At 53.1% G+C, this 27,601-nt stretch overlaps 2 protein-coding genes and 1 long non-coding RNA gene across 6 annotated transcripts; 1 reads left to right on the top strand and 2 right to left on the bottom strand.

The window, feature by feature from the left end:
• Window positions 1-236: 236 nt before the first annotated feature.
• On the bottom strand, window positions 237-4,134 carry LOC146234862 (uncharacterized). Its single transcript, XR_014741583.1, has 3 exons — window positions 4,006-4,134; window positions 2,451-2,582; window positions 237-1,048 (listed from the first exon to the last, which is right to left on the bottom strand). It is a non-coding gene; the product is annotated as an uncharacterized LOC146234862 (long non-coding RNA).
• rnf17 (ring finger protein 17) lies at window positions 3,128-19,067 on the top strand. Its single transcript, XM_084688350.1, has 38 exons — window positions 3,128-3,298; window positions 3,801-3,913; window positions 4,053-4,150; window positions 4,246-4,342; window positions 4,432-4,521; window positions 5,919-6,022; window positions 6,129-6,297; window positions 6,807-6,883; window positions 6,968-7,042; window positions 7,149-7,405; window positions 7,499-7,534; window positions 7,916-8,011; window positions 8,126-8,287; window positions 9,233-9,404; window positions 9,520-9,661; window positions 9,773-9,969; window positions 10,425-10,575; window positions 10,678-10,849; window positions 10,943-11,058; window positions 11,363-11,483; window positions 11,611-11,725; window positions 11,882-12,124; window positions 12,459-12,606; window positions 12,803-12,915; window positions 13,174-13,264; window positions 13,439-13,560; window positions 13,795-14,051; window positions 14,744-14,907; window positions 15,004-15,123; window positions 16,385-16,465; window positions 16,662-16,787; window positions 17,200-17,253; window positions 17,372-17,479; window positions 17,561-17,681; window positions 17,796-17,931; window positions 18,028-18,214; window positions 18,482-18,611; window positions 18,791-19,067. The coding sequence occupies exons 1-37, from the start codon at window positions 3,229-3,231 to the stop codon at window positions 18,575-18,577; spliced, it is 4,797 nt and encodes a 1,598-aa protein (XP_084544476.1). The 5' UTR covers window positions 3,128-3,228; the 3' UTR covers window positions 18,578-18,611; window positions 18,791-19,067.
• On the bottom strand, window positions 19,068-27,491 carry cpap (centrosome assembly and centriole elongation protein). Of its 4 annotated transcripts, none has more exons than XM_084688354.1 (17): window positions 27,360-27,491; window positions 26,433-26,854; window positions 26,175-26,298; window positions 25,152-25,346; window positions 24,897-25,044; window positions 24,704-24,809; window positions 22,789-24,355; window positions 22,513-22,648; window positions 22,091-22,256; window positions 21,525-21,749; window positions 21,296-21,383; window positions 21,068-21,207; window positions 20,876-20,965; window positions 20,346-20,486; window positions 20,135-20,219; window positions 19,758-19,878; window positions 19,068-19,477 (listed from the first exon to the last, which is right to left on the bottom strand). In XM_084688354.1, the coding sequence occupies exons 2-17, from the start codon at window positions 26,838-26,840 to the stop codon at window positions 19,291-19,293; spliced, it is 3,927 nt and encodes a 1,308-aa protein (XP_084544480.1). In that variant the 5' UTR covers window positions 26,841-26,854; window positions 27,360-27,491; the 3' UTR covers window positions 19,068-19,290. The 4 variants fall into 4 exon arrangements, with proteins under 4 accessions (XP_084544480.1, XP_084544477.1, XP_084544478.1 ...); XM_084688351.1 differs by having other exon boundaries at window positions 21,525-21,779; window positions 27,360-27,490; XM_084688352.1 differs by having other exon boundaries at window positions 20,876-20,962; window positions 21,525-21,779; window positions 27,360-27,490.
• Between the last annotated feature and the right edge of the window lie 110 nt (window positions 27,492-27,601).

Below are 27,601 nucleotides of genomic sequence, written 5' to 3'. Positions count from 1 at the left end.
AGAGCTCCCTGTCTAGGTCCAACTGGTACCTCCACCACACACACTCTCCCTGGGCCGCCTTTGAAGAGGGGGGTGGTGGAGTGTGGAGGGGGGCAGGGGTGAGGGAGAGAGGGCAGGGGTGAAAAAAGGCGTGAGAGAGACATTGAGAGAGATTAAGTAGAGGGAGGGTGAGAGAGTGTGCATGTGTGTGCGTGTGTAGTATGTAAGAAAGCATGTGAGTGAGTGAGTGAGTGAGTGAGTGAGTGAGTGAGTGAGCGTGTGAGTGTGTGTGTGTGTGTCTGTGTGTGAGTGAGAGTGAATGGGAAAGGTTATCAAGACATATACATACAGACAGAGTGAGAGCAGGACACAGAGAGAGAGAGAGGAAAAGATCAAGGGTTTTAGGGTTAGTTTCCCAAACTATACATTTGTTAGTAATGAGGGCCATTGATGCCTTACATGCAACCCCGACAGAAATAAACATATATCTGTCTGGAGGAAGTCAATTCTTCCAGGTCATTCAAGGCTTTCTTTATCGGATTAGAAACCACATTTTTGATCCATTATATGATGAAGATAATGCATCATACCCCCATACCCTCTACCTTTCATCTAATATGCTCATTGATGCATCTCTTTCATCGGAGAATAAAGCAAAATACAGCCTGTCTGTGTCAGTTGACCTGGATTAAATTAAACCCACCACTCATCAGGCAAGGAAAAAAATCATATTTACACAAAACAAATCATTTACACAGCAAACAGCTAAATCCAACACCGGATCAATGAAATGGTTGTAACAAAGAAAAATCCATGGGACAAAATATTGAAATGCATCTTTGAGCAATAAAAACATCTGAAGGAATGTCGCTTTGACTGAGCTCCGATACAAACCTGCCAACTGCCCAGCCCTGCGTGTCTGTGGCCAGGGGCTTTCTAATCCCTCAAAGAGGCTGGAAGAGGTAAAGAGCGGTTTCCCCGACCTCGACCCCGTTGCTCTTTTCAAGCAGAGTCCGAATCCCCCCTGGAGGCAAACACTTAGCAGCCCAGGCCTGTGCTGTCTGATGACCTTTCAGAGAACAGGAGGGAGAGGCCGTTGGTACACTACCCTGGCAATGCAATACAGTTACCACCTCCTCTGCCTGGGGTACCTGGGGGGGGGCACTGAACAACAAACAAAACTCGAGACTTCAGACAGAATATCATCCTTCATCAGGGACAGCATCCTGTGATGAGCGGTGATGCATCCAGGGGGGTCGGGGCTATGAAGAGAGCGGCGGTATCGCTCACTCTAAGCACAGGGCTGCAGCGATGAGACTCCAGAGCTCAATTAAGCTTCATTAGGGTGGGGGGGGGGGGGGGAGCGGGAGGAGAGAGGGGGGCGGGGTAAGTGTATGGGGTAGGATGTAGCTGTTTTGGGGGTGGGGCGAGGTATGGAACATGGGAGTATCCCCCGAGGAGGAATAGTGACCCACATTTGAGGGGGAAAGATGGGGGGCTTTCCTGTGTCACCCCCACCCCCCATGGCCTGCCTACCTCTCGGTTCATTACACACCGTAAACACCCCCAACCCAGACCCCCCACCCCCAGCCTTAACCCCCCTACACCGCCGGTCTGGCTTCCGCCAGCCAGGGTAAACACAGTATAGGCCAGATTCCTTCAGTGCCCTGATCTCCTCCAGACAAACAAACCCTTCCCATCTGCCTATGCGGACGAGAACTCAACTTTCTTTGTTCTTTGAAGGTTTCATTTTGTTAATTTTTCGTGATGTTCATTTAGATGGATATCATTTCTTTGATCTGTTTAGGTACAGTTACGTGAGCATTAAAGATGGGAAAAGATCCACTAACAGTGACGATGTAAGCTACAGAAGAAAGGGACTCAACAACTCACAACGTGCAGTAGGTTCTAGAACCTGCTGTTGGTTCTAGAACCTGCTGTTGGTTCTAGAACCTGCTGCAGGTTCTAGAAGGATGCTTTAGACTGATGCCCTCAAGTGCTGCTAACGTCCTTACTCCCGTGTCCAATCTATTCGTGTTTCAGAAAGATGGACAATCTGCTCTCATAAGCTGTACATGGATGTAGATAGTCTCTTAGTCTCTTTAGACTAGAACATGGTACAGTGGTGAGTGAAATCCCTCCGGGGTGAATGTGAGTGTTACCCATTCTCTCGGGGGGTCTTCTAAACCTCATACGTGGGAGCAGGTGAACCTCAGACCTGCGGGCAACGCAACCTCTTCACCAAGGTGGTCTTGTTCCAATTTGGTTGAATGCTTTTGACATTCCAGCAGAGGTGGGAAGCTATTGTTACAACGTGTGTATTTCACACTGTTCTCTGGGCAAAATTCTGTCAAGCCTGTTGAGGATCTCACCTCTCACATTTACTCTCTCAGGCGAGAGGAATGTTTGGACGAGACTGAAGGTCAAAGTTGTTGTATTTGGCAGTGTACGTGGTGTATTAGCCCACCCACCTCTGCCGTCTTCCTGCTCGGCTCTCTACTCCCTGTCACTTTGGATGATCCCGCTCGGTTGAGCGGCGCGCGCTGTCCTCAGGCACCGACCTCGGCAGCTGCGCACCGATCGAAGAGCTGTCTTCATCCCCGCTGAGGATGGGCCTCACCGTAGAGGAGGGGAGAAGGGGAGGAGGGTTGGAGGAGGGGGGAGGGAGGGAGGGATGGCAAATGTAAAACAACCAAATCTGTGGATGCATGTGGGCTGTTCAAGTTACGCATTTTTGGGAATAAAATAAATAGCTATGTTTCAAATAAAGAACCTTGGTGGGATGTGGGATGACCGAGTAACATGTTTTTATTTTTTCATTCGTGTTTTAGTTTAATAAACTGTTATTATCATCGTAACCGTAGCAGCAATAGTAGGTTAATTATGAGAAATGCAGTACTGTAGCGCCACCATGCGACCAAGGCAATGTTCAGTCTAATCATCCAACCTAACCTGGTGACACGTGCAGGTGTAATGTCAAACAGTTCATTAATCCACAACATGCACTCTGTACACGCCTTGCCCAATCTGTAATAAAGTTTGGGGTTCAAATTTTAGGCCATTGCCTCATAAATTAACTATCTAGAAATGGACTTGTGACTGTCACAATAATTTTGCTTTAATGTCTTGTATTTCCTTCGTGGTCATTATAGTGAATTGGATTGTATTTATTGATCACGTGACATAGTTGTAGGAGGGGAAAACCGCGTATTATTTGTTGTATTAGAGGACAGATGAACATTTCTGAAGATGTCTGACAGAGGGGACAATTCCACCTCCGTTTTTTGCAAAATATGCGGCATTGCTTATATTTTACCAGGTAAATTATATTTGCAGTCCTCTTTTACCGCGTTCAATACTCTCTATTTTGTGGAATTCTCTTTTAGAACCGTCAAAGGCTAAACAAAAACTTACTTTGTCAACCGTCAAACCGAACACCTGGCCTGTTGCCCCTACTGCGCAAGGGATGCCGACTACAGCGTTCAATTGCTGGCCATGCTAGTTAAGCGATTGCAGTTTACAAGAACTATTAGTAGTAGTGCACTATTTGCAATTACTTTTATGCAGTAAGTAGAGAAGTGCAACTTTGTACTAAAATGTCATAAAATGCGTCTTTCACTTGGCTAAGTTGGCAAGCTAACGACTTCTGCGTTGTGAGGCGCAGGTGCAGGTGGCAGCACGCAGACATTTTCTCCAAGGCTCTCGCGTGGTAGCCTTTCAGCTTCACCAGTCTCAATGACTCAATAATTCGTGTACTTTAACGGCCTGACTTGTATTATACGTTGAAGTAAAACATTTATTTTAATATATTTTTTCTCCAGAGGATGATGTCGTGGGTAACCTGCCCCAATTGCTGTTGTGCGGGCACATCTTCTGCGCGGCCTGCTTGCGCTCTCTCGAGTTCAACAACGTCGTTCATTGTCCCGATTGCAAGGTAATGCTGCTCCATCAAAACTTTAACAAACAGCAATGACACTATTAATGTACCATTGAATATCCAGTAGCTTATGGTTATTTCTGTCCTACCTCAAGAGCATCCATAGTGTGTTTAATCATGCTGGGTGTGGTTGCAGGTCGAGTCCACTCTCCCAGAGGGGGGGGTGGAGGGCCTGCTGGTTGACAGCAGAGTCATCGGCCTCATCTACACTGCCAAGATGAACAAGACGAGGAGGTGAGGTGGTCCTCAAGCGCTGTCTGTGTCATTGACAACTCATATGAAGTTTATTGCTTTATTTTGGCCGTTGACAAGCGTGTTTCGCTTGTCAGCTCTCAGATTGACCGACAGAGGCTACACAAAGTCAAGCCCTCGTCACCCGTCCAGGAGAACAGCGCAGTGGTACCGCACGTGGCTCCCTCTGCACAGGTGTGTTACCCAGGGGGGGGTAGCCAATGCTTGCAGCCAGAATACGTTTGCGTCTAATGGGTTTCATCATATGATGTGTGTGTGTGTAGGCGTCTGATCCTAAGGTTACAGAGGGGGTGATGGAGGACGCCCTCTTGCAAGCCTCTAAGAACATGGCCCAGCTGCGGGACATCCACCAGGTGACCTCATCTCTTCTCAGAGTTCTAGTATAAGGCAGGGCTCGAAATTGCGACCATTTTAGTCAACCGCAACATACATTTGGGAGCATTTGTGCGAGTGAAATAATCGTTATGGTGCGACCTGTTCTAATTTAACAAAACGCTTGCTAATTACCGTGTTTTTCGGACTATAAGTTGTTCGGAGTATAAGTCGCATCAGTCAAAAAACGTGTCATGAAGAGGAAAAAAAACATATAAGTCGCACTGGACTATAAGTCGCATTTATTTAGAAATGTATTTCACAAAATCCAAGACCAAGAACAGACATTTAATTTGGAAAGGCAAGTTATTCAACTACACAATAGCACACAGAACAACAAGCTGAATAGGTGTCCGGTATGTTAACGTAACACATTAACAATCATTCATCTACACAATAGCATAAAGACAGGGTTGTCAAGTTTTATCAAAAGCCTGGAGTGAGATTTTTGATGGTAAGTTGGGAGCACCAGTGCTACCAAGCATAAAAGTTCATTTCAAGCCCTGATAAGGGGTGTGTCTACATGTAGCGAGATGCATAAGGGCTGTGTCTACATGCAGTTAGCTGTTTGAGGGCTGTGTCTGCATGCAGTTAACTGTTTGAGGGCTGTGTCTGCATGCAGCTAGCTGTATGAAGGCAGTGTCTGCATGAAGCCAGCTGTATGAGGGCTGTGTCTACATGCAGCTGGCTGTATGAGGGCTGTGTCTACATGCAGCTAGCTGTATGAGGGCTGTGTCTACATGCAGCTGGCTGTATTAGGGCTGTGTCTACATGCAGCTGGCTGTATGTGGGCTGTGTCTACATGCAGCTGGCTGTATGAGGGCTGTGTCTACATGCAGCTGGCTGTATGAGGGCTGTGTCTACATGCAGCTGGCTGTATGAGGGCTGTGTCTACATGCAGCTGGCTGTATGAGGGCTGTGTCTACATGCAGCTGGCTGTATGAGGGCTGTGTCTACATGCAGCTGGCTGTATGAGGGCTGTGTCTACATGCAGCTGGCTGTATGAGGGCTGTGTCTACATGCAGCTAGCTGTATGAGGGCTGTGTCTACATGCAGCTAGCTGTATGAGGGCTGTGTCTACATGCAGCTAGCTGTATGAGGGCTGTGTCTACATGCAGCTAGCTGTATGAGGGCTGTGTCTACATGCAGCTGGCTGTATGAGGGCTGTGTCTACATGCAGCTGGCTGTATGAGGGCTGTGTCTACATGCAGCTGGCTGTATGAGGGCTGTGTCTACATGCAGCTGGCTGTATGAGGGCTGTGTCTACATGCAGCTGGCTGTATGAGGGCTGTGACTAGGATGTCTGCAAGTAGCTCGCTGTATGAGGGCTGTGTTGGCATGGAAACATCTGTGTGTGTGGGTCTTATCTGCTCTCCAGACTTTGGTGAAGGGGCTGAGTTTGCAGGTGAAGAAGGAAAAGGCCAGACTGCAGAAGGAGTTAGACCAGGCTGTGGACGAGGCCTATAACATCCTCCATCGCAGGTAACACTAACATCTACTCCATGTTTTAGAATGCCTCACCCATAAACCCTCTGGGTTCCTTGTGTTTCTGACCTTGGTGGAGCTGATGTGTGTCAACCCCCCACAGGAAGGTGGCGCTGTTGTCTGAGCTGACCCACATGGAGCAGCACTTCCCCTTCAGCAGGCGTGTGCTGGGCAAGGTGGAGGAAAGGATGAGCGCCCTGGAGACAGCCATGCAGAGGGCCAAGCAGGTCCATCAGTTCCCCTCCCTGGAGAGCTACTGCCACCTGGACAGCGTATGGGAACACATGCACACTCTCACACACACACACTCTCTGAGACACACATGCACACTCTCACACGCACACTCTCTGAGACACACATGCACACTCACACGCATATCCACACATGCACATACATCTGCACAAGCTTTCTTTCTCTCTCACACACACACACACATCTGCACACACTGTCTCTCACGCACACAGATAAGTATTCTCTCTTTCTCGCACACAAACGTGTATTTAAAAAAGCTATCTACATTTGAAAACAGACCTATGGCTGTCTTCAACAAAAACATTTAAAACATGACGGAGAATTGTTGGGGAACCCATCGATAGAATGGGCATATATGTTTTGCATGTTGTGGTTAGGTCAACATGTGCAAAAGATAGATAGTCTTATTTGTATTAATATTGCCAATTTGGAATAACATTATTTTGAAAACAATTATGGAAATACAAAATTGACAGATTAATTATCTAAATACTTGTGTGTGTGTGTGTGTGTGTGTGTGTGTGTCTAGGTGCTGGAGACCCTGCAGGCTCCAGTAGATGTTCAGTCCTTTGAAATGTACTGTCTGTCTCAGGGCTCTGGGTTGAGGTGAGTAGTAACACATTCTGACTTTAGCCTGTGTGTGGGTGGTTCTTGCATCATGCAGCTGTGGTGTCTGTGTTTGTGGTCTAGTTGGGCCCTCCAGCATGATGTTCTGATGCAGTGTCTGAAGACGTGTCTGAAGATCAATTTGGGGAAAATCCGGTTGTGAGTACTGCGATGTACCTGAGGCCTGAGCCTACCGTTCTCTCCTGTGGTGGACTGTATTGTACTGTAGGTCTGAGGTGTTGATGCTGTACTGCCTCCCTTCCAGGCTGGACCATTCCCCTCCAAGACCCCAGCTGCAGGAGAGGGGCAACCGGAAGCCATTCAGGCGCAGCCGCACCCCCCCAGGGGAGGGCAGGTCTCTTAGCCACAGGGGGCCCATGCGCTCCCAGCAGGAGGAGAGCCTGAGGATCGGCACGCCTGCTCCGGGCCCCGCCTCGAGCTACGGCCCCGACTCCACGCCGAACGTCATTATAGAGGAGATCATTGAGGAGGACCGTGGAACAGAGATGGAGAGAGGGCCAGGTAGATGGGAGAGACTTGAGGGGGTTGTTGGGCTGGGGGGCGAGGGGGGGAGATGGAGGTTAAACAGGTGTGGTTCCCCCTCTCCTCCTGCAGGCGCTGCTCGCAGGGCAGGACGTGAGGTATCCCCAGGTGAGTGCTGCTCCACAACCACCTGACCACTGACATTCAGCCACAGCTCAGATGAACCCCGTCCTCACCAACCCAGCACAACGAGGCCACTGCTGGGGCACCCCTGCCCCCTCTCCAGGGTGGCCCCCTCTCCAGGGTGCCCCCCCATCCTCACCCCCGATTCTTACAAAGTCACCCGGCTTCTTACACACCTCTATCCTTATACAAAATTACATTTGATGTATAATTGTTTGGTGATTTGGATAAGTGATTCTGTAGAATCACTTATCCAATGCAGACACAGCCCTCAGTTTACCAAACTGTAATGTTTGGTGATTAAACAAGAGATGACAGCTGTTTGGTGATTGGATAAGAGATGACAAAGTTGTTTGATGCTGGCAGTGATTGGGCCAGTGCTGCCCCAGCCCAGCGATAAACAGAAGCCCGAGTGGAGGAAGCTGATCCCATCGGACGTCATCCCTGCCAATCGAGGGAAAGGTAGGCAGGAGGATTCAACCTGTTGAGCTGCAGTAGGAGTGCACAGCATGTAGGACAGTTGGCGACACGGTGAACGTCCATGTTTTAGGAGATTGTGTGTGTGTGTGTGTCCAGTGCTGCAGGAGTGGGTCCAGGTGACTCATGTGGAAAATCCAAATCACTTCTACGTGCGTCACGTGGCGGAGAAGAAGAGCGCCGTGATGCTGAGCAAGAAGATCAACTCTGTGAGCTCAGGGGAGCGCTGCCTGTTCACCTCCAGGGACGTTCTGAAGACGGGTACGGAACACGGGCCGTCTGGGGTAGGGTGGCAATATTCAGGGGGATTTTCAAAGTTGGAAACTTTCCATGGGAAATTTACTGGAATGACTAGGAAGAAACGGGACATTTGCAACATTTAGGGTTGGTGTATAACAGGGAACTTAAAGATCCTGTAAAGTGGAATTGAAAATGAGTTCATCACACCATAGAAGGATGTGTTGTTGATTGCCCATGCAAATTTGAATGGAAAAAAACACCAACAAGTATGTTAAACTAGGCTTTGAAATAGTGGGAAAATCAGCAGTCTTCTCTGCTTGACTGGGGGGGGGGGGGGCGTGTCGCCTGAAGGAGCTGAAGCTCCGCCCCCTCGAATTTATCGACTTTAGCAGCAGCAACACTAAAATCAATTGCAGATATCAGATCAGACCTACCTGCAGACTCTTGAGTGTTTCATGTATTATTATTTTTGTCTTTGCATCGTACCAGCTGAGTAACAGAATGCAACCGTCTGTGATCTGACGTAGATCAATCGGCGTGATGTAGATCGGTTGGGTTTTGGCTCCGCCTATACAAACCTGAGCTGAAAATTGAGGAGAAACTTCAATGCTCTAACTCCACATTTCAGTGCAACAAAGTTTTCGCGCTTTGCACATGCTTTCAGGAGCTAATTTCCCACTTGTATAATGTACTGAGAAGCAAATCATGGAATTTGCTTTACAGGATCTTTAAATGTAGTTAAGACAAAACATCTTTCAGCATGATCTTTGTTAAAACAACTCGATTTATTTCAAATGTAGTTGAAATTCTGTGCATTCCTCAATCGCACCCTAGTTAGTGCTGAGCTATTGAGACTACACCCCCCCCCTGCAAGCACTGTGTATTCCTTCATCACATCCACACACATGCCTGTGTGTTTCCATGTGATTGGAGCCTGTGTGTGTGTGTGTGTGTGTGTGTGTCCAGGCTCTTTGGTGTTTGTCAAGTGGAAGGAGGACGCGTGGTGTCGGGCAGTTGTGACAGAGATGTTCAAGCGTGGTTGCCTGGACGCCGTGACCAGCTGCCCCGCCCCCCAGCTGTCCCGCATTAGGGTCTACTACCAGGACTATGGCTTCCCCAAGAACCTCTCCTTGCAGGGGTACACACACACACATACACACACACACTCTGCAAGGTACACACACAGTAACCCTGCAAAAACACACCAATGCGCTACATTCGCGAAATGTCCTCTCTCTCTCCACGTCACTCAGGGATGAGGAGAGCCCCGACTTGTTCATCCGTGGGCTGAACAACTGTCTGAGGAAGGTGGACGTGGCCTTCCAGTCAGAGCTGCGTCGCTGGCCCCCCCAGGCCATCAAGTGCTCTCTGAAGGACATCGTCCCTGCAGACCAGGTAACGCACAACACCGTGTGCGTTACCTGGTCAGACGCCAAGCGGGGGTCTGACCGTCAGCGCGTGAACAAGTGCGTGCGTGCGTGCGTGCGTGCGTGTGTGTGTGTCCAGGTGAAGGGCTGGACCGCGGAGGTCACGGACGAGTTCCGTCGCGTGGTGGGTTCGTCGGCGGTGGAGATGCACGTGTTTGCCCAGGTCCAGGACCTCCTGCTGGTGGACCTGAAGAAGGTGCCGACGGACTGCGGCAGCAGCAGCAGCAACGTGCCCCTCTCCCTCCGGGAGTACCTGGTGTTCCTGGACGCGGCCAAGTACACACACCCTTCAGACGCTAGCAAAGATGTGTTCTCACACACACACACACACACTGTAAAACAGAGCTTGACTGCTAGATATACAGACTCATTCCATATGAAGTTTGGGAGGACAAATAACATGCCGAGACTGGATGCAAGTTCTGAGAACACTCAATTTGTATTTTGTTTTGTGCAGGTGCGTCAGCTTTTATAGTCAGTCACATGACACACACAACTGAAATGCGTCAGCAATAATTGGGAACACAGTCAGTTGTCATTTAGTCAATTAACACACACCAGTATGACTGACACGCGCATACAAACCCCACACCGATGGTGTATAAGCTTTATAGTAGAGATGCACGTGCGCGCGCACACTGATCAAGTAAACCTGAGTGCTGAAGAACTGCTGCAGATGGTGTTCTTGACCGCCACATCTGCCTGTCGCTGTCTCCTTCGCCCACGTGCAGGTTTTACTCTCCCATGGCTTGGAACGCCAGCACGATGCCATGTGGCCGCAAGCCGCTGCAGTACTACCCTCCGATCTACCCCTCCACCCTCCTGGAGCTCAACGCCATGGTGTCCCACATCAACGACCCCTCCCACTTCTACATCCAGCTGGTATGGAGCCACGGGTCTCTCCCTCTGTACATGTATGTCTCCTCTCTCTGTCTGTGGCTCGCGCTCTCTCTCTCTCTGACGGTCTCTCCGCTCCTCTCCCAGGTGGACAACATGGAGTTCTGGCTCCTGACGGCCAAGCTGCAGGAGTTCTACGGGGGAGCGTCCCTGGAGGGCGTCCGGGAGGAGAAGGGTCTGGAACTGTACTGCCCCGACCTGGACCAGGCCTGCGTGGCTCTGTCGGATGACAAGACGTGGTACCGGGCCACGGTCATAGGTCAGGACCCAGCTGGACTGGATCTCTTCTACTGTTTTAGGCTTTGATTGTGCGTTTTAATGTTTCATAAGGTGTGTGTGTGTGTGTGTGTAGGCCATCCAGGAGGCAGGCAGGTGAAGGTTAGCTTTGTGGACTTTGGCAACAAGAAGGTCCTTTCTGTGAACCACCTGAGGAAGATGAAGGATGAGTTCTTCGCCCTTCCAGCCATGGTGAGCCATCTCTGCCCTGCACCACCCCTGACCTCTCACCCCTGACCTCTCACCCATGACTTCTCACCCCTCCCTAGAAGCGTTGCGTATGCACAAAAGCAAGCATACGCCACTTAAATGCCATTTTTTATAAAGTGGTGCCCTGCTCTTCCCGTTACTGATCCCAATGTTGGTATACCCCATGCCACGCCTGGTCAACCATCGCCTAGGGTAAACATTCCCCCCTCCAAAAGCGATTGTCAATGAAAATAAAAAGCAAAGGCGTGTTTTGATGAACGTCCCTGTCCCTGTCCCCCCCCCCCAGGCCCTCAGGTGCTGCCTGGCAGACGTGCTTCCTCTGGAGCAGCAGCAGGGCTGGAGCGAGGCCAGCACTGAGCGCTTCATCACTCTGCTCAACCACAAGCTGGTCACCGCTGTAGCCACCAGTAAGACTTACACTCTGCGTGTGTGCGAGTGCAACTGTGGTGGTGCATTAGTGGCTGTGTGTGTGCGTATGACTGCGTGTGTGTGTGTGTGTGTGTTATGACGGCGTGTGTGTGCTCCCGTCCTCAGAGGTGGTTCCCAGGAGCAAGGCTCTGCCGGTGCGTCTGTTCCTGAGCAACAAGTCAGGCAACAGCTGCATAGCAGACCTGCTGGTCACCGAGGAGCTGGCCCGCTACAACCAGGGGTGAGAGAGAGGCTGGCCCATCACCATGGAGACACACACCGCTATGGTGACACATTACCATGGAGACACAACTCCATGGACACACACCGAGCTCTTCACTGATTTTTGGTCTGTCCGTGTTTTCCTTCTCCACATTCTTCCCTCCCTTCCCACCAGAGCGAGACCCAGTGCCCCCCAGGCTGCCGTGGGAGACGCTGTGGTGTGGGACCCTCCCTTTGAGGCTCTGCTGGGGGAAAGGGAGAGCGAGTCCCCAGAGCGGGCGGGGGACGGGGCCCAGGAGCTGCAGCCCCGGCTGGTGCTGCCGCCCAGCCTGAAGGACCTGCGGGTCAGGGTCACCCACGTGTCCTCCCCCGGGAGCTTCCACGTCCAGCTGGCCTGCAGCGACGGCCAGATGAAGAGGTCAGCCCTCACACAGCAACCCTCACCCTGCAGGGCAGCCCTCACCCTGCAGCCCTCACCCTGCAGGGCACAGCCCTCACCCTGCAGCCCTCACCCTGCAGGGCACAGCCCTCACCCTGCAGCCCTCCCCCTGCAGGGCACAGCCCTCACCCTGCAGCCCTCACCCTGCAGCCCTAACCCTGCAGAGCCCTGGAGATGACATGCATGCAGGGAGCTAGACGCTGGAGATATATGGACTGTAACACGTATAAGAGACTAATGATTACATAAATGAGGAACAAACACAGGTACATGTATTCAGTCAGGTGTGTGTGTGTGTGTGTGTGTGTGTCAGGCTGTACGAGGTGCTGAAGCAGGAGTACGCTCGTTCGGAGCCCAGCGAGGTGGAGTGGCAGGCAGGCATGTTCTGTGCTGCCTTCATCAACGGGGTGTGGGATAGAGCCCAGCTGTGCAGCGCTGTGCCCTCCAGCAGCATGGCAGAGGTGCAACACACACACACAATACTTAATACACACAATACATGACACGCACAATACAAAATATACACACAATCCAATACACGGATGGTTGTATAAATCAACCATTTGACCTGAATAGCTGGAGGTCTGTGCTGACCTCTGCTCTGAGCACTGATGAGCATCATGGTCCTGCTGTGTCGCCGCATGCTGCTGGTGCCAGGTGCTGCGCTGTGACTTTGGGAACAAGGTGAAGCTGCACGTGACCCACCTGAGGCCCCTGCTGCCCCACCTGGAGGGCTCCCTGGCGCTCGAGTGCACCCTCACCAACATTAGGTACATACACGCACACACACGTGTTGCTCAGTCAATTCATTGACTGACTTTCAATTGACCAAAAAGGTTGCATTGCCAAATGTGTGAAATGTATTCAGTACTCTGACGTCTTTAACTGTCTTTTGCTCCACCCCTCCCTCTTCTCTCCATCCATCCCTCCTGCTCTCTCCATCCATCCCTCCTGCTCTCTCCATCCATCCCTCCTGCTCTCTCCATCCCTCCTTCTCCACCTTGCACTCTCTATCCCGCCCCCCCCAGGCCAGCGGGGGGGCGCTCCTCTTGGACAGCCACCGCCTGCGACTTCATCTCCGAACACCTGACCGGGGTCACGGCCTCCATTACCATCCAGGTAGCACGTTGCCATGGCAACATCACTGGGGAGGGAGGGAGGGGGGGTCGAACTAAGGGTGACAGTAGACGAGGTAGGGATGAACGTTTCACTACCTCCTCTCTTCATCCCTCTTGTTTCTTCCTTCCTCACTCCTCCACCTCATTTCTCCTCCTCCATCATCCCCTCCTGCAGGAGAAGACAGAGAAGGGCCCTGTGCCTGTGTGTCTGGTGTGCTCCAACCGGGCAGGGCAGGAAGTCAGCATAGCAGACTTCCTGGTCAGCGAGGGCCTCGCCCTCAAGGATAGAAAACCAAGGTGGGTCCCAGACAGACCAACACGCATCAAAATACTGTCTGATACGGACATCAGACAAAGGAGTAGCATTATACCAAGTGGGGAATCCATGGAGACCAGTTCATTTGACATTTTGCTGTCCATTTCGAATGTGCAAAGGTCAGCTGAAGGATCAGGAAAGATGTGTTTGTTCATAGAAGACAGACAGGATGCAAAGAGCTGTTCATTTAGAAACCCTCCTTCCATTCCTCCCAGCCCCCCTGGTCCCTCTCCCCCCTCCATGCCCACGCTAGAGGAGCTTCCTGAGGAGACGCAGGGCGACGTGTGCCCCCCCCACCTCTCCTGCTCTCCTCCCCCGGCCCCCAGACCTGCCCCCCGCACCACCCCCGCCCGGGAGAAGATCCAGACCCAGCTGTACCGGCCGCCCGTGCTGCCCCTCTGTGGACACACCCAGATGAGCGTGTCTGCAGTGGGGGAGGACGGCATCATCTACGCCATGACGCTCCAGGCTGGTGCGCTGTCCATCACGCACTCACTCTGTCACCTTCTCCCTCTGAAACTTGAATTTTCATGCTGACTGACTTTTCAATTGACCAAAAAGGTTGCCTTGCCAAATGTGTGAAATGTATTCAGTACTCTTCAACGTTCCGTCTTTTGCTCCACCCCTCTCTCCTCCTCTCTCCATCCCTCCTGTTTTCTCCATCCCTCCTCCTGCTCTCTCCATCCCTCCTCCTCCTCTCTCCATCCCTCCTCCTCCTCTCTCCATCCCTCCTCCTCCTCTCTCCATCCCTCCTCCTCCTCTCCCCATCCCTCCTGCTCTCTCCATCCCTCCTCCTCTCTCCATCCCTCCTCCTCTCTCCATCCCTCCTCCTCCTCTCTCCATCCCTCCTGCTCTCTCCATCCCTCCTCCTCTCTCCATCCCTCCTCCTCTCTCCATCCCTCCTCCTCTCTCCATCCCTCCTGCTCTCTCCATCCCTCCTCCTCTCTCCATCCCTCCTGCTCTCCCCATCCCTCCTGCTCTCTCCATCCTTCCTCCTCTCTCCATCCCTCCTCCTCTCTCCTTCCTTCCTGCCTTCTCCATCCCTCCTGTTTTCTCCATCCCTCCTCCTCTCTCCATCCCTCCTCCTCTCTCCATCCCTCCTCCTCTCTCCATCCTTCCTGCCTTCTCCATCCCTCCTGCTCTCTCCATCCCTCCTCCTCTCAGAAAGCCAGTTTGAGCAGCTGTGTGAGCGTCTGCAGCAGCACATGAAGACTCTGCCCAGACAGAAGCCCTACACCTGGAAGAGCGTGCTGGGCTGTGCTGTCATGGGCCCCGACATGCTCTGGTACAGAGGACAGGTGCTGGAGGTCATCGGAGGACACGTCAAGGTCAGACACGCATCCGGCCTGTTTCAACAAGGACATGGGGAGAGTTGTCTCTCGATCTGTATTGTGTGTGTGTGTGTGTGTGTGTTGGGGTGGCAGGTGCGCTACGTTGACCAGGGTCTGGTGGAGAACATCCCGGTGTGTCATGTGTACCCTGCCCTGCTGTGTGACGACGTGCCCCAGCTGTGTGTACCCTGCCAGCTGCACGGAGTCATCCCGGTACCCACACACGCTACTACCACACACGCTAGTACCACACAGGCTAGTACCACACAGGCTAGTACCACACAGGCTAGTACCACACAGGCTAGTACCACACACGCTACCACCACACACGCTACCACCACACACGCTAGTACCACACACCCACACCAGTTTCCCTCTCACTTCTACTGTCCGCTCTCCCTCTCTCCCTCCCGCCCCTCCTCTCTCCCTCCCGCCCCTCCTCTCTCCCTCCCGCCCCTCCTCTCTCCCTCCCGCCCCTCCTCTCTCCCTCCCGCCCCTCCTCTCTCCCTCCCGCCCCTCCTCTCTCCCTCCCGCCCCTCCTCTCTCCCTCTCCCGCCCCTCCTCTCTCCCTCTCCCGCCCCTCCTCTCTCCCTCCCGCCCCTCCTCTCTCCCTCCCGCCCCTCCTCTCTCCCTCCCCCGCCCCTCCTCTCTCCCTCCCGCCCCTCCTCTCTCCCTCCCGCCCCTCCTCTCTCCCTCCCGCCCCTCCTCTCTCCCTCTCCCTCTCCCGCCCCTCCTCTCTCCCTCCCGCCCTCCTCTCTCTCTCCCGCCCTCCTCTCTCCCCCTCTCTCCCTCTCCCGCCCCTCCTCTCTCCCTCTCCCGCCCCTCCTCTCTCTCTCCCGCCCCTCCTCTCTCCCCCTCTCTCCCTCTCCCGCCCCCCCTCTCTCCCTCTCCCGCCCCTCCTCTCTCCCTCTCCCGCCCCTCCTCTCTCCCCCCCTCTCTCCCTCTCCCGCCCCTCCTCTCTCCCTCCCGCCCCTCCTCTCTCCCTCCCGCCCCTCCTCTCTCCCTCCCGCCCCTCCTCTCTCCCTCCCGCCCCTCCTCTCTCCCTCCCGCCCCTCCTCTCTCCCTCTCCCGCCCCTCCTCTCTCCCGCCCCTCCTCTCTCCCCCCCGCCCCTCCTCTCTCCTTCTCCCGCCCCTCCTCTCTCCCTCTCCCGCCCCTCCTCTCTCCCCCCCTCTCTCCCTCTCCCGCCCCTCCTCTCTCTCCCTCTCCCGCCCCTTCTCTCTCCCTCTCCCGCCCCTTCTCTCTCCCTCTCCCGCCCCTTCTCTCTCCCTCTCCCGCCCCTCCTCTCTCCCTCTCCCGCCCCTCCTCTCTCCCTCTCCCGCCCCTCCTCTCTCCCTCTCCCGCCCTTCCTCTCTCCCTCCCGCCCCTCCTCTCTCTCCCTCTCCCGCCCCTCCTCTCTCTCCCTCTCCCGCCCCTCCTCTCTCCCTCTCCCGCCCCTCCTCTCTCCCTCTCCCGCCCCTCCTCTCTCTCTCCCAGGTGGGGAAGGTGTGGCAGTTGGATGCCGTGGCTCTTCTGAAGGAGCTGCTCCTCAACCGCTGTGTGGACATGCAGCTCATGGTAGCGTGGCACACATCGGACAGCACACACACACCCCATTCAGAAAGGATCCACATACACAACCATTCATTCATACATGAGCGTACAGTACACATAAGATATAAACACACACTGTTCCGACCTCTCTGTGTGTGTGTGTGTGTGTGTGTGTGTGTGTGTGTGTGTGTGTGTGTGCGTGTGTGTGTGTGTGTGTCAGGACCAGCCTGAGGACCCCCGGGGCTGCCTGAAGGTGCAGGTGTTTCTGCAGGGCTTGACCCTGAGCAGGATCATGGTGCATCACCAGCATGCCTCCCTGGACCAGCCTGCCTCTGCAGACGTTCAGGTGTGTGTGTCAGAGCTGGGGGCTGAGCAGTGTGTTCTCAGCACTCTGACCGCCGGAACAGATCGGTCTCCCAGATCGGTTTGAATTTCAAAAAGCAAATATAAACGCTTTTCAGTCCAGGATGTTTTTCCTGAGATCTAGAGGGTAGACAACCCAACCCAGTTTATTATAGAGCCATTATAGCACGTGATGATGACAGTCAGTGCCAGTGTCTAGATGTGTAGTGGTTCTGAGTGCTCTGACGTTGACAGATGAGCGGTACTTCCTGTATGATCTAGTCATCTGCTGCTTTGGATGAAAGGCTCTGATGAATGGAAACACGTAAGAGTGTGTGAGGAATTCTGGTGTGAGCCTGAAGTCATGAGGTCATAGACGTTAAATTGAACGTGTGTGTGTGTGTGTGTGTGTGTAGGAACACGTGGAGCAAAGTTTCCCAGACCTGGAGGACTGGGATATAAACACAGAGGTAGGCCACGTACTGTACTCTGTTCTCTGTACTTCACACACTGTGATGCTCCAGCTTGCCTTCTGCTGGTGGTGCTGGGAGATATTTCCTCTGCTGTAGCAAGGGTGTGGTCTTGCAGGGCCTGGAAGCCACGGAGACGGTGCTGGGGGGGTTCTCCAACCCCTCGCTGCCTGAGGAGGGGGAGCGCTTCCAGGTCACGATCAAACACCTGCGCACCCCCAACGAGGTACTTTCCACCTGGGGGGGGGGGGGGGGGGGGGGGTTCTCCTCACCTCGTTCACAGGGGTTAACCTGTGTGTGTGTCCAGGTGTTCCTGTCCCCTCTGGAACAAGGGGTTAGGAAGGTGGATGGAGAGACCCTGGAGGAGGCTCTAAACACGGTCAATGCCCACAGGGAGACCCTGGCACCTCTCACTGACTTCCCTCTAGGTAGCGACCAACACCTGTTAGCTACACTTGGGCATGCAACCACCACCTGCGACTGTTATTGGCTGGCCGACGATCACTGTGTGACGATCACTGTGTGTGCGCGTGTTCCCCCAGAGGCGCCGTGTCTCGTGGAGTACAGTGATGGCTTGTACTACCGTGCCGAGGTGCTGGGCTTCGCTGGCCTGAACCCCTTGGAGGTCCTGGTGCGTCACGTCGACTACGGCTCGGACGACACCCTGCCCATCAACAAGTACTGCTGCCCCTGTACACCCACCACTGGCGTATCACATGTACAGACGAGTGTCCCTGTCCCTTTGACCTGTCTGTGCCCCCCCCCCCTCCCCAGGCTGCGTCAGATCCCCCCCCACCTGCTGATGTTCCCCTGCAAGGCCCTGAAGGTGCGCCTGGCGGGGTTCCAGCCCCCCAGGGTGCGCAGGGAGCTGGAGTGCCTGTCCTACAGTCCCAAGTGGAGCATGAAGGCGGCACTGGAGATGGTCGACCTGCTGCACGGCAACATCACCGCCTCCGTCACGGTCTGGCACGCCCGGACTCTTTTTGACACTTTCTGACTCTTTCTGACGCTCCTGTCTTGCGCTCCCTCCCAGTGTCTGACTTTCTAACACTCTCATACAGTTCATTCTGGCATTTGGCTTTCTCTCTCTCTCACACACACACACACAGTGTAAAGCAAACCTGCATCCACCTTGTACATGTGATGTGCCCATGGTGTGAGCCCATGGTAGCAGTGATGAACGGAGCCGGTATCCATGGTTACAGTTGCCCCCCCCCCCCCCCCCCAGGCCACGGAGCCAGAGCTGTCAGTGTTCCTGTATGACGAAACCGGGGCCCTGGTGCACCTTCCCCTGCTGAACAAAGGCCTGGCTGACTACGACTGACAGCAGCTGTGATTGGCTCTCACCAGGGAGACAAGTGAGTTTAAGCAGTAATCCTGCCAAGACTTAACATGTTACTGGTGGCCGAGGTGGATAATACTGTCAGTGGCTAACCTTTCACACTGAATCCAAGCAACTTCACTGCCACAGGGGCTTACGCTGTACCTCGTAGATGCCATTCAGCATCATGTGATCCTTTAACTTTTGTGTTCCCAGAGTTCCAGAATGTTCTTCAGATTTCCAGTGAGGTTATTTTGCCTGTGATTCCAGTGTTTTGTGTGACGCAAACAGTATTTCATTTGAGAAATTTGGTTGATTTATATTCTGTGTTAGCATCTGAAATTAATCCAAGGATTGGTTGTATTTTCAAAATATCTTAAGTTATCTTTAATTGTTACTGGACAGAGGTGTACAGGGAAATTAAACTGTTCCAGAATGTTCAACTGCTAGTCTCTGTGCTTACATAACACCCTAAACACAAAGGTATACCGCAGACGATTTGATGTTTTTATTTTACGAAAAAAATGTACAATCAGCTAAGAAAATAAATATGTATTAGACATTTGTACAAATAAAATAACTGATATTCACACACACACACACACACACACAGCACTCCAGTCAGACACACTACTAATCACACACCGAGGAGCAGTTCCCTGAGGAGGAGAGGACGACAGGGCCCTGGCTGGCCTGAAGTCTGCTCAACAGGGCTTCTAGTTGTCCATGACGACGTTGCCGTCTTTATCTTTGGCCCGGACGCGGCCGGTGGGGTAGCGAGTCTCCTGGCGTCCGTCTGTGAAGACAGTCTTGACTGTGCCGTCAGGGTACTCCCTGCGCTTGTACTCCGCCGTGTGGACCTCCCTCTGGCCCGTAATGAACTGGATCACCTTAGTGCCATCCCTAAAGGAGGGTGGGGGGGAGAGGAGGTGAGGAGGGGAGATTAAGATCAAGACACAGCATGCTGATCAAGTTTATTGTTAAAAGGATGCCCATTAGCTGTCACCAAAGTGGGACGAACTAATCTTCCTGGGGGCCAGCAAAAAGAAAACGAATACAAATGACTTAACAATGATCATGTAAAAGCAGAAACGGTGTAGACACTGGGGGGGGGGGGAACAGAAGTGCCAACCAAAGCTGCGGCACCAACACGTAAGCATGTGTTGCATGCTGGGAGACTTACGGGTTGACCTGTACGACTGTGCCGTCCGTCAGCACGCTCTGCTCCTTGCCGTCTGGGAACAGGTTCTTGATGGTCTGGTCGGGGAACGTGATCTCCTTACGCCCGTCGCTGAAATGTTTCTCTGCAGACGACAACAACCTCATTCAGGGACTGAATCACGGCATGGAGTACGTTGTATAAAGTCTGACTTCAATAGTGTTGTTTTTACATGCAATTCACCCACATGTCCAGAGTTACAAGCTCTGCCTCTTAAGAAGTAGAATGAACACTAGAGGTGGTCATGGTCTTTGTATTGTGCACTCGTATGTCCTCTAAGACGAGCAGCACATTCTAGTTGTATCTGATGTGTGTAGACTGGGGCCAGAGAGGAGCCTCACCTGTCTGGTTGTTGGGGAACTGCAGGACCTCCATGCCGTCTGGATAGGTTGTGTGTGTGGTCTGCGCTTCAGCATAATAATACACCTAATCAGGACATTGTAAGGGAGATTAGTAATGCATCCAAAATACCTGGGTTGAATAAACCCTCTGATCGACAGTGTCTTACTTTACATGAAGGTCAACCTTGCACGGTCAGCGTTCATATCTTACCACTCGCTGGTCGCCCAACACCTGCTTGATGTCCCCGTTGAAGAAAGTGACCTTGGCTGTCTGGCCGTCTGCAGACACCTCCTTCCTGGTCCCGTTGGGGAAGAGGATGAGCCTCCCTCCACAGGGCAGCAGCCTCTCCGTCTGGGAGGACACAGGACACGCCCCCAGTCAGAGAGGACACAGAGGACACGCCCCCAGTCAGAGAGGACACGCCCCCAGTCAGAGAGGACACGCCCCCAGTCAGAGAGGACACGCCCCCAGTCAGAGAGGACACGCCCCCACCCCCCCACCCCCCCATCAGGGAGGAGACCCCACACAGCCATGCTCAGGATTAGATAGGCCTTTTCATTCCATGTTCACATGCTGAAAAAAACCTTCTACCCACACGAAGGTTAGCGAAATTGATGTTGGACATGGTAGTCTATGTTCTGGGACTCCTGCCTTTCTAAAAACACCCTGATTATTTCCCAAACCAGCTGATTGAGTTGGTCAGAACTCCTTAACACACAATGCTTTGGTAGCCGTCTTACCTTCCCATCAGGGTGTGTAAGGACCTCCTGGCTGGGCTGCTGCTCCTCCACCTCGCTGGTCTCCTCAGTCTGCTGGTCTCCGGCCTTCTGCTGGACATATGCCACATCATTGATAAAGCGCCATTACGAACAGTGTGTGTGTGTGTGTGGTACCCACAGATGAGAGGTTGTGTGTGTGTGTATGGTACCCACAGGTGAGAGGTTGAGAAAGTGTTCCTGTTTGAGGGTGGAGTCCTCACTCCTACTCCCAGCCCCGGGGCTGCCCCCCTGGCCTGCTAACACCGCTGGAGATGGAGCAGGGCTGGACCTCTTGAGACTGCTTCTGATCCCGCCTGCACACACAACCATCAAAACTCACACATGACGTGTTGGGAGTTCATCCACAGAGCTGTGTGGATTCATGAAGATGCCCCAGAGTACCTGCAGAGGGAGGGCTGCTGCCTCCAGGGCTCCCCTTAGTGGTGTGGCTGATCTCAGGAGGGCTGCTCCTCATACTTTCTGGGGGACTCTGAACACACACACACACAAAACCAAGAGGAATTAAACACAGAACACACAACCAGGGAGGTCAAACTCTGTCAGCAGACACAACAAGGAAATAACACAAGCCTTGTTAAGGCACGCCGGATGGAGACGGGACTGGACTCACAGCAAATTTCACCGTTTTGGTCCCACTGCTCTCGAAGAAACCAGGCTTGTCCTTCCTCTCCTTGTCGGCGTCTGCGTGGCTGCTCTTCCAGGTGCTGAGGCGGAGCCTCTCCAGAGTGCGCACCTCCTCCCTCAGGGCGCCGTTGTCGGTGGCGAGGGCCTCCACCTGCTGGCGGAGGCGGCTGTGTGTGGTGGACCAGCGGCTCTCCCTCCTCCTCAGCTCCTCCTGCAGGGAGCTCAGCTGTTGCTTCAGGGACTGGAGGGGCGGGCGGGACATTGTCGATAAACTAGCTGGCATTGCAGTGCAGCGCCATCTACTGTTCTGGTGGTGAATTGCTTTCAGCACGCAGAGTCGTCAGAGTAGTATAAATTCAACCAATCCGTGCCACTCGTCTGTGCATGCGTCTGTCCGTAATGGAGTCGGAGAAGTATAAACCGGCCTTTAGTGTGTGGAAGTGTAGGAGAATGAGAGTGTGTGAGGGTATCAATGTGTGCGAGTCTGGGACAAGTGTGTATGATTATGAGTGTGTGTGTGTGTGAGTGCGTCTGAAGCCGTATGGGTCCTACCTGGATCTCTTGCCGCTCCTTCTTGTCGGGGATGGCCCTGGCCGCAGAGGCGTGCTTCTCAAACACCTGCCTCTCCTTCTGCAGTCTCCTGGTCTCCTCCTTCCTGAACTCCTCAAACCTGGCGAGCTCCTCTGCCTTCCTCTGCTCAAACTCAGCCCTCTCCTTCCTGGCCACAGACACAACACACGTTTAAGACGGTCATTTGGAACGAGGCCATGTCTTTTATTTCACGTTTTACTCTTTCTTGGGAGAGTATTGCTTGTGGGTTGCTGTGCCAATAAACTTTAGTTTTTGTAATATCAGCCATTCAATGTTTTACCCAATCTGTATCAACACTCAGACTAATGGAGCGTAGAGGTGAAATCAGATTAAACGAGAAGAGACCAGATATGACCAGACAGAACCATCCAGTAGCAACTTACCGGAGGCTTTCCTGGCTCTGTTCGTTCTCCTGCCGTAGCTTGGCCAGGGCTGTGTTCTCCTTCCTAAAGCGCTCGATCTCCAGCTCCAGCTCCACCAGCCTCTCCCTCAGCTGCCTGGATTGCTGCCCCTGCTGGCCTGGGGGTGCAAGCACACACACAACTGCTCAACGAGGGCTCTTCAACCCTGAGAGCGGGAGATCTAGTGTCTTGTATGAGGTAGGACTGGTCCACTGTAGTGTAGTGATGAGTAAGGTGTAGGTGTCCAGTGTGTCTCACCTGCTCCCTGCTCTGTGGGCCTGGCCTCTACAGGAGGGGGCGGGGCTGGATGGGCCTTGGGCTTCAGGGTGGGAAACAGCCTGGTCATCAGCTGAGAGGTGGGGGGAGGCTCTGGCTCCTGATTGGCTGTGCCCATTGCTCCACCCCAATCTGGCACCACCCCTTTTACCATGGCAACCTTCCTTGTCAACATCCTCTCCGGTGAGGTAAGGTCGTTCGCCGTTGCCGCAGGAACCAGGCTCTTGGCATGGGCGCCTCCTGTCTCTTCCATGTCGTTCCAGGTGTCGTCGTCATCAAATACCAGGTGACCCTGGGGGTCCTCTTTGTCCTCCAGCAGAGTGGAGTCGTCTGGGTCGCTGCTGGCCATGCTGTGGTCGTCCCCTTCCTCCTCTCCGCCAAGGCCAGAGCTCTCCACCCTTCCTTGGTCCTGATACGACCTCTTGTTGTACGGGGGATTGGACGTGGAGAAGTAGAGGCTACTGGGAAACGTAGGCACGTGCGACGAGCCAGCCACAACCTCATCCCCGAATTCCGAGCTGCTGGTTAACGAGATGTCGGACGCTTCTGGCTTGCTTTCTGCGTCCTCGTCATCATCTTCATCGTCATGGTCGTCACCAGCTCCGGCGGCGCTCCTCAGAAGATCCTCCCCGGTTTCAGCCGGAGCTCCACATCCAAAGGATCTCCTCTCGCCCTCCCCGCCCTCTGGCCCTTTAGGGGGCGAGGGTCTGGGGGACTTGATGGGCGTGGAGGAGAGTCTGCGCGGGTGGCCCCCCCTGCTGCTCTGCAGGTGTCTGTGTTGCTGCCGGTCCAGCTGCAGCACCTTGGTGACGAAGGAGGAGTTGGAGGAGAAGGAGAGCTCCTCGGCAGCCTGCTCCAGCAGCTCAAACTCCCCCAGCTCCACGCTCTCCGTCTGCCGCTCGCACTCCCAGCGCCGCAACTTCTCCTGGAACGACAGCTCAAAGGAATCTTCCGGAATCCTAACCGAGGCCGGGTTTCCTTCGGCCGTGTCTTTCGCTGAGGAAACGGCTCTTTTGTCTAGTGTTCCGGTACTTTCTCTCAGGGCCAGCTGCTTGGTTACCAACTGTGGGAGGGGCTCACTCGGTTTGTTTACAGTCACCAGCTGAGAGGACTGCATCAGCTTCATGTTGCTGGCTTCCTTTAGAGGCACTCTCTGACTGAGTCTTCTAGTGGGAGGGGGTTGCGCTGTGTCAGGGGGGCCTGTGTTCTGCCTCTGGTGAGCACCCAGGACCCTGGCTGCAGCTGGCTGGGGGGCCCTGGGCTCCTGGGGAGTGGAGAGGGGGATTCTGGGACGGTTCTCCTTGTTGAGGACGGCGGTTTTTCTCTGTACTGGGGGCCGCTGGTTCGCACCAGCCTTCTGGAGGGTCCTGGACTCAGAGCTCCGGGGGACGTTCACCTTGACCTGGGGTTGAGGTTTGGGGTGTTTCTTACTGCCTCTGTTTGGTACGGAGGCTTTGTTTTGGTTGGTGAACCTGGAGAGGCCCTCCCCTCGCTTCAGGAAAGCTCTTTTTGGATTGGCTCTCATCCCTTCAGTTGACTCTGGGCTCTGCTAGAAGAAGCATGCAATACTCAGCTATTCTTAGCATCAGGTGTGTTATCTGAGGTGAGTGTAGGTGTGGTCAGGTGTGTTATCTGAGGTGAGTGTAGGTGTGGTCAGGTGTGTTATCTGAGGTGAGTGTAGGTGTGGTCAGGTGTGTTATCTGAGGTGAGTGTAGGTGTGGTCAGGTGTGTTATCTGAGGTGAGTGTAGGTATGGTCATGTGTGTTATCTGAGGTGAGTGTAGGTGTGGTCAGGTGTGTGAGGTCAGTGTAGGTGTGGTCATGTGTGTTATCTGAGGTGAGTGTAGGTGTGGTCAGGTGTGTGAAGTGAGTGTAGGTGTGGTCAGGGTGGTGCTGACCTGCTCCAGCTGACTGGCCCTCAGTTTCTGATCCTCCAGCCTCAGCTGCTCCTCCAGGAGCTCCTCAAACGTTCGCTTGTGGCCTCCGATCCCAGGTTTGATTGGCCTACGCAAGACAAACACACGCCTGGTAAACAAGCAGGTCGGACCCATCAATCTGCAGTAATCGCCTGAAGGATGTGTGGATGGTAACCTGTTCTCTGGGTCTGCTTCGGTCTCGTCCACTTCACACACAGAGAGGTCTTCGCTCATGGAGGAGGCAGTATGGCCAGGCACATCCTGCTCCCCACAGCTCTCATCAACACTCTGCTGTTGGTCTCTATAGTTCCATGCCTGTGTCCCTGCAGGAGAAACAATCAGTCCTTTAGTCTTTTGACATACCAGGTAAAGCCCCTACCAGCCTCCACCCTCACCTCGTGTATCCTGTTATAGCCTCTACCAGTCTCACCTAGTGTATCCTGCCATCCTTCCGGCCCTACTTGCTTCTGGTCCTGTGGTGCTCCCTGAAGGCTGTTCTCCTGCCTCCAATTAGCAGGGGCCAAGGGGCCCTTCAGAGAGGGGCTCTTGGGGGCTGGGGTCTCTTGTGTTTGGAGAGTGCTCTCACCCCAGTCTGCTTCAGTCAAACTGGGACTCCCTGTGCAGTCTGTGGTGCATAACCATTCACATAAACACACGCTCAAGCTATTCAAATACTATTTAAAGACACAAAATACAAGTGTACAATTCTAAAATGATCACATAAGTACTGGTGGCTGATAACTACACCAGACTTCAGTGTTTGTGGCCTACAGGTAGGCAGTGAAACAGAAGCTGTGTAGTGCAGAGTGTTAGCATACCTGCTGCCCCCTCCCACGTGTATAGTGAGTGTGTGTGTGTATCTGGGAGGGTGTGTGTGTAGCTGAGTGTGTGTGTGTAGCTGAGTATGTGTGTGTGTAGCTGAGTGTGTGTGTATAGCCGGTGTGGGGTGAAACTCACTCCTCAAGTATGTAACAGGCCACCCGCGTCAGCGAATTGCTAGCTTTTCGTTGGCGTAGTTGGTAGTGGTGGCACTTGGGAAGTCAGAGGTGGTGAGTTAGACTCCCGGTGGGAGCGGACGGATGCCTGTATACCTCTGACGGAACTTGCAAGACCACGTCTGTTACAGTGGTGTCGTGACCCGGATCGCTAGGTTAGCATCAGCTAGCCGGCCGGAGTGAGTTTGAGGGGTGAATGTAGCCGGGGTGTGGTGAAACTCACTCCTCAAGTATGCAACAGGCCACCCGCGTCATCAAATTGCTAGCTTTTCGTTGGCGTAGTTGGTAGTGGTGGCGCTTGGGAAGTCAGAGGTGGTGAGTTCGACTCCCGCTGGGAGCGGACAGTGGCCTGTATACCTCTGACGGAACTTGCATTACCACGTCTGTTAAATGTGTGTAGCTGAGTGTGTGTGTGTGTGTGTAGCTGAGTGTGTGTGTAGCTGGGAGTGTTGCCGTACCTGGCCCCTCCCTGCCGCCCTGCGTCAGGCCCAGCAGCCTTTGCTGCTCCTCCTGCAGATGCAGCAGCTCCTCCAGCTGCTGGGCTTTCAGCTGCTCCTGCATGTGCTTCTGCCACTGCCTCAGCTGCAACACAGGGGCATCACACCTTACAGCTGCACAGGTCAGCCATTAGCAACACAATACATGCAGATTGATCTATGCTGCCATGTTGGCCTACCTGTAACTGTGGACAGTTACAGACCAGTCTAACGTCTCACCTGGTCAAGTTTGAGTGTCAAAGGTAGCTCCTGAGACTGGTTGATCATCTCATCCATGCTATCCATCTCTCCGGCTAACCTCAGAGAAGCACCGTGCGGACCTGAAGCCTGTTTGTCGGACGAAATCCTTTCTCGTGGTCGGTGGTTCAGATGGTTAAAATCCGTCACAGATTGTTCTGAGTCGATGGCGTGGACACTAAGGCAGCTGCTGCTTCTGGAGGCCGGGAGCGGAGCGAAATGAGAGGTGAACGAGTCCTCCGTATCCCGCGAATCCCAGGTTGAGCTGTACCGGAGAGACTCGGCCAGGTCCGGGGACGGGTTGAGAATCACGCCGGCGCGCAAGCTGCTCGGCATCCATTGAGCGAGGAAGTTAGTCTGGGACTGCTGGAGCCCAGCTGGAGAGGACATTATGGGGCTCGGAACTAAACCGGATTAGACAGATTTTAGAGACAGGTCATGACAGTAATGAAAGTGTTTAGCAACAAGTTTAATGGCTTCAATGTTAGGGATAAAGTTAGTATGAGATCTCATTATTTTGGGTCGACCGTTTAAATGGACTGTTGTTGGTGGCAACAACATATCATAAACTCAACTAAATAGCCAGCTATCTTGGACTTCTGCAGCCCATGCACCTACTAGCTCCACACTTATCGCTAAAATGACAACATATACACAAAGTTTAAGGTTTTAGTACGTCCCGTGATCACGTATAGCATAAACAATTGCTTAACTATTGTTTCCGGCCTAAATATAACTTTTTGAAGCTTTTGAGCTAGAAATAGTGTAACTACCTGATGACTTGACATCAGATTTCTCAACGCCCAACTTTAGTCACACTGTAGCATTGCATTTTTAATTACCAAGTGAAAAAACGATACCTGAATGTCTTTACAATACTATAAGTTATACCAAATAGACGATAGTTACCTTGGTTAAGCTGACAAATCCAATTCCATGTATTTTAAATTCATGTTTAAAGAACGATAGTTAACAAGTGTGTGTTTCGAAGCATACCGCCATATCAAAACAAAGCCCGCGAGGAAAGAGAAAAGACAGTACCGCGCATTCTGGGTAACGTAGTTTCAGGACATAAGGAAATGTATTTTGATTTTGTACAATTATAGCATATACATTTAACGCGTTATAGTATGGTTTTCCATGTTTATACT

The sequence above is a fragment of the Hypomesus nipponensis genome, chromosome 23 (genome assembly GCF_054491055.1).
Source record: "Hypomesus nipponensis isolate SF chromosome 23, ASM5449105v1, whole genome shotgun sequence".
In the NCBI taxonomy this organism is placed as follows: Eukaryota; Metazoa; Chordata; class Actinopteri; order Osmeriformes; family Osmeridae; genus Hypomesus; species Hypomesus nipponensis.
The sequence above is the reverse complement of the archived record's forward strand: the minus strand, read 5'-3'. Positions and strand labels throughout refer to the sequence as shown.

Coding starts and splice junctions, on each gene's coding strand:
- rnf17 (XM_084688350.1), top strand. CDS start 3,229: ATGTCTGACAGAGGGGACAATTCCACCTCCGTTTTTTGCAAAATATGC. Junction 6,023..6,128: donor TATAACATCCTCCATCGCAG/GTAACACTAACA, acceptor AACCCCCCACAG/GAAGGTGGCGCTGTTGTCTG. Junction 15,124..16,384: donor AGCTGCACGGAGTCATCCCG/GTACCCACACAC, acceptor TCTCTCTCCCAG/GTGGGGAAGGTGTGGCAGTT.
- cpap (XM_084688351.1), bottom strand. CDS start 26,840: ATGTCCTCTCCAGCTGGGCTCCAGCAGTCCCAGACTAACTTCCTCGCT. Junction 25,347..26,174: donor GGGCGGCAGGGAGGGGCCAG/GTACGGCAACAC, acceptor TATGCACCACAG/ACTGCACAGGGAGTCCCAGT. Junction 20,966..21,067: donor ACTTTCTCAACCTCTCACCT/GTGGGTACCATA, acceptor GCATATGTCCAG/CAGAAGGCCGGAGACCAGCA.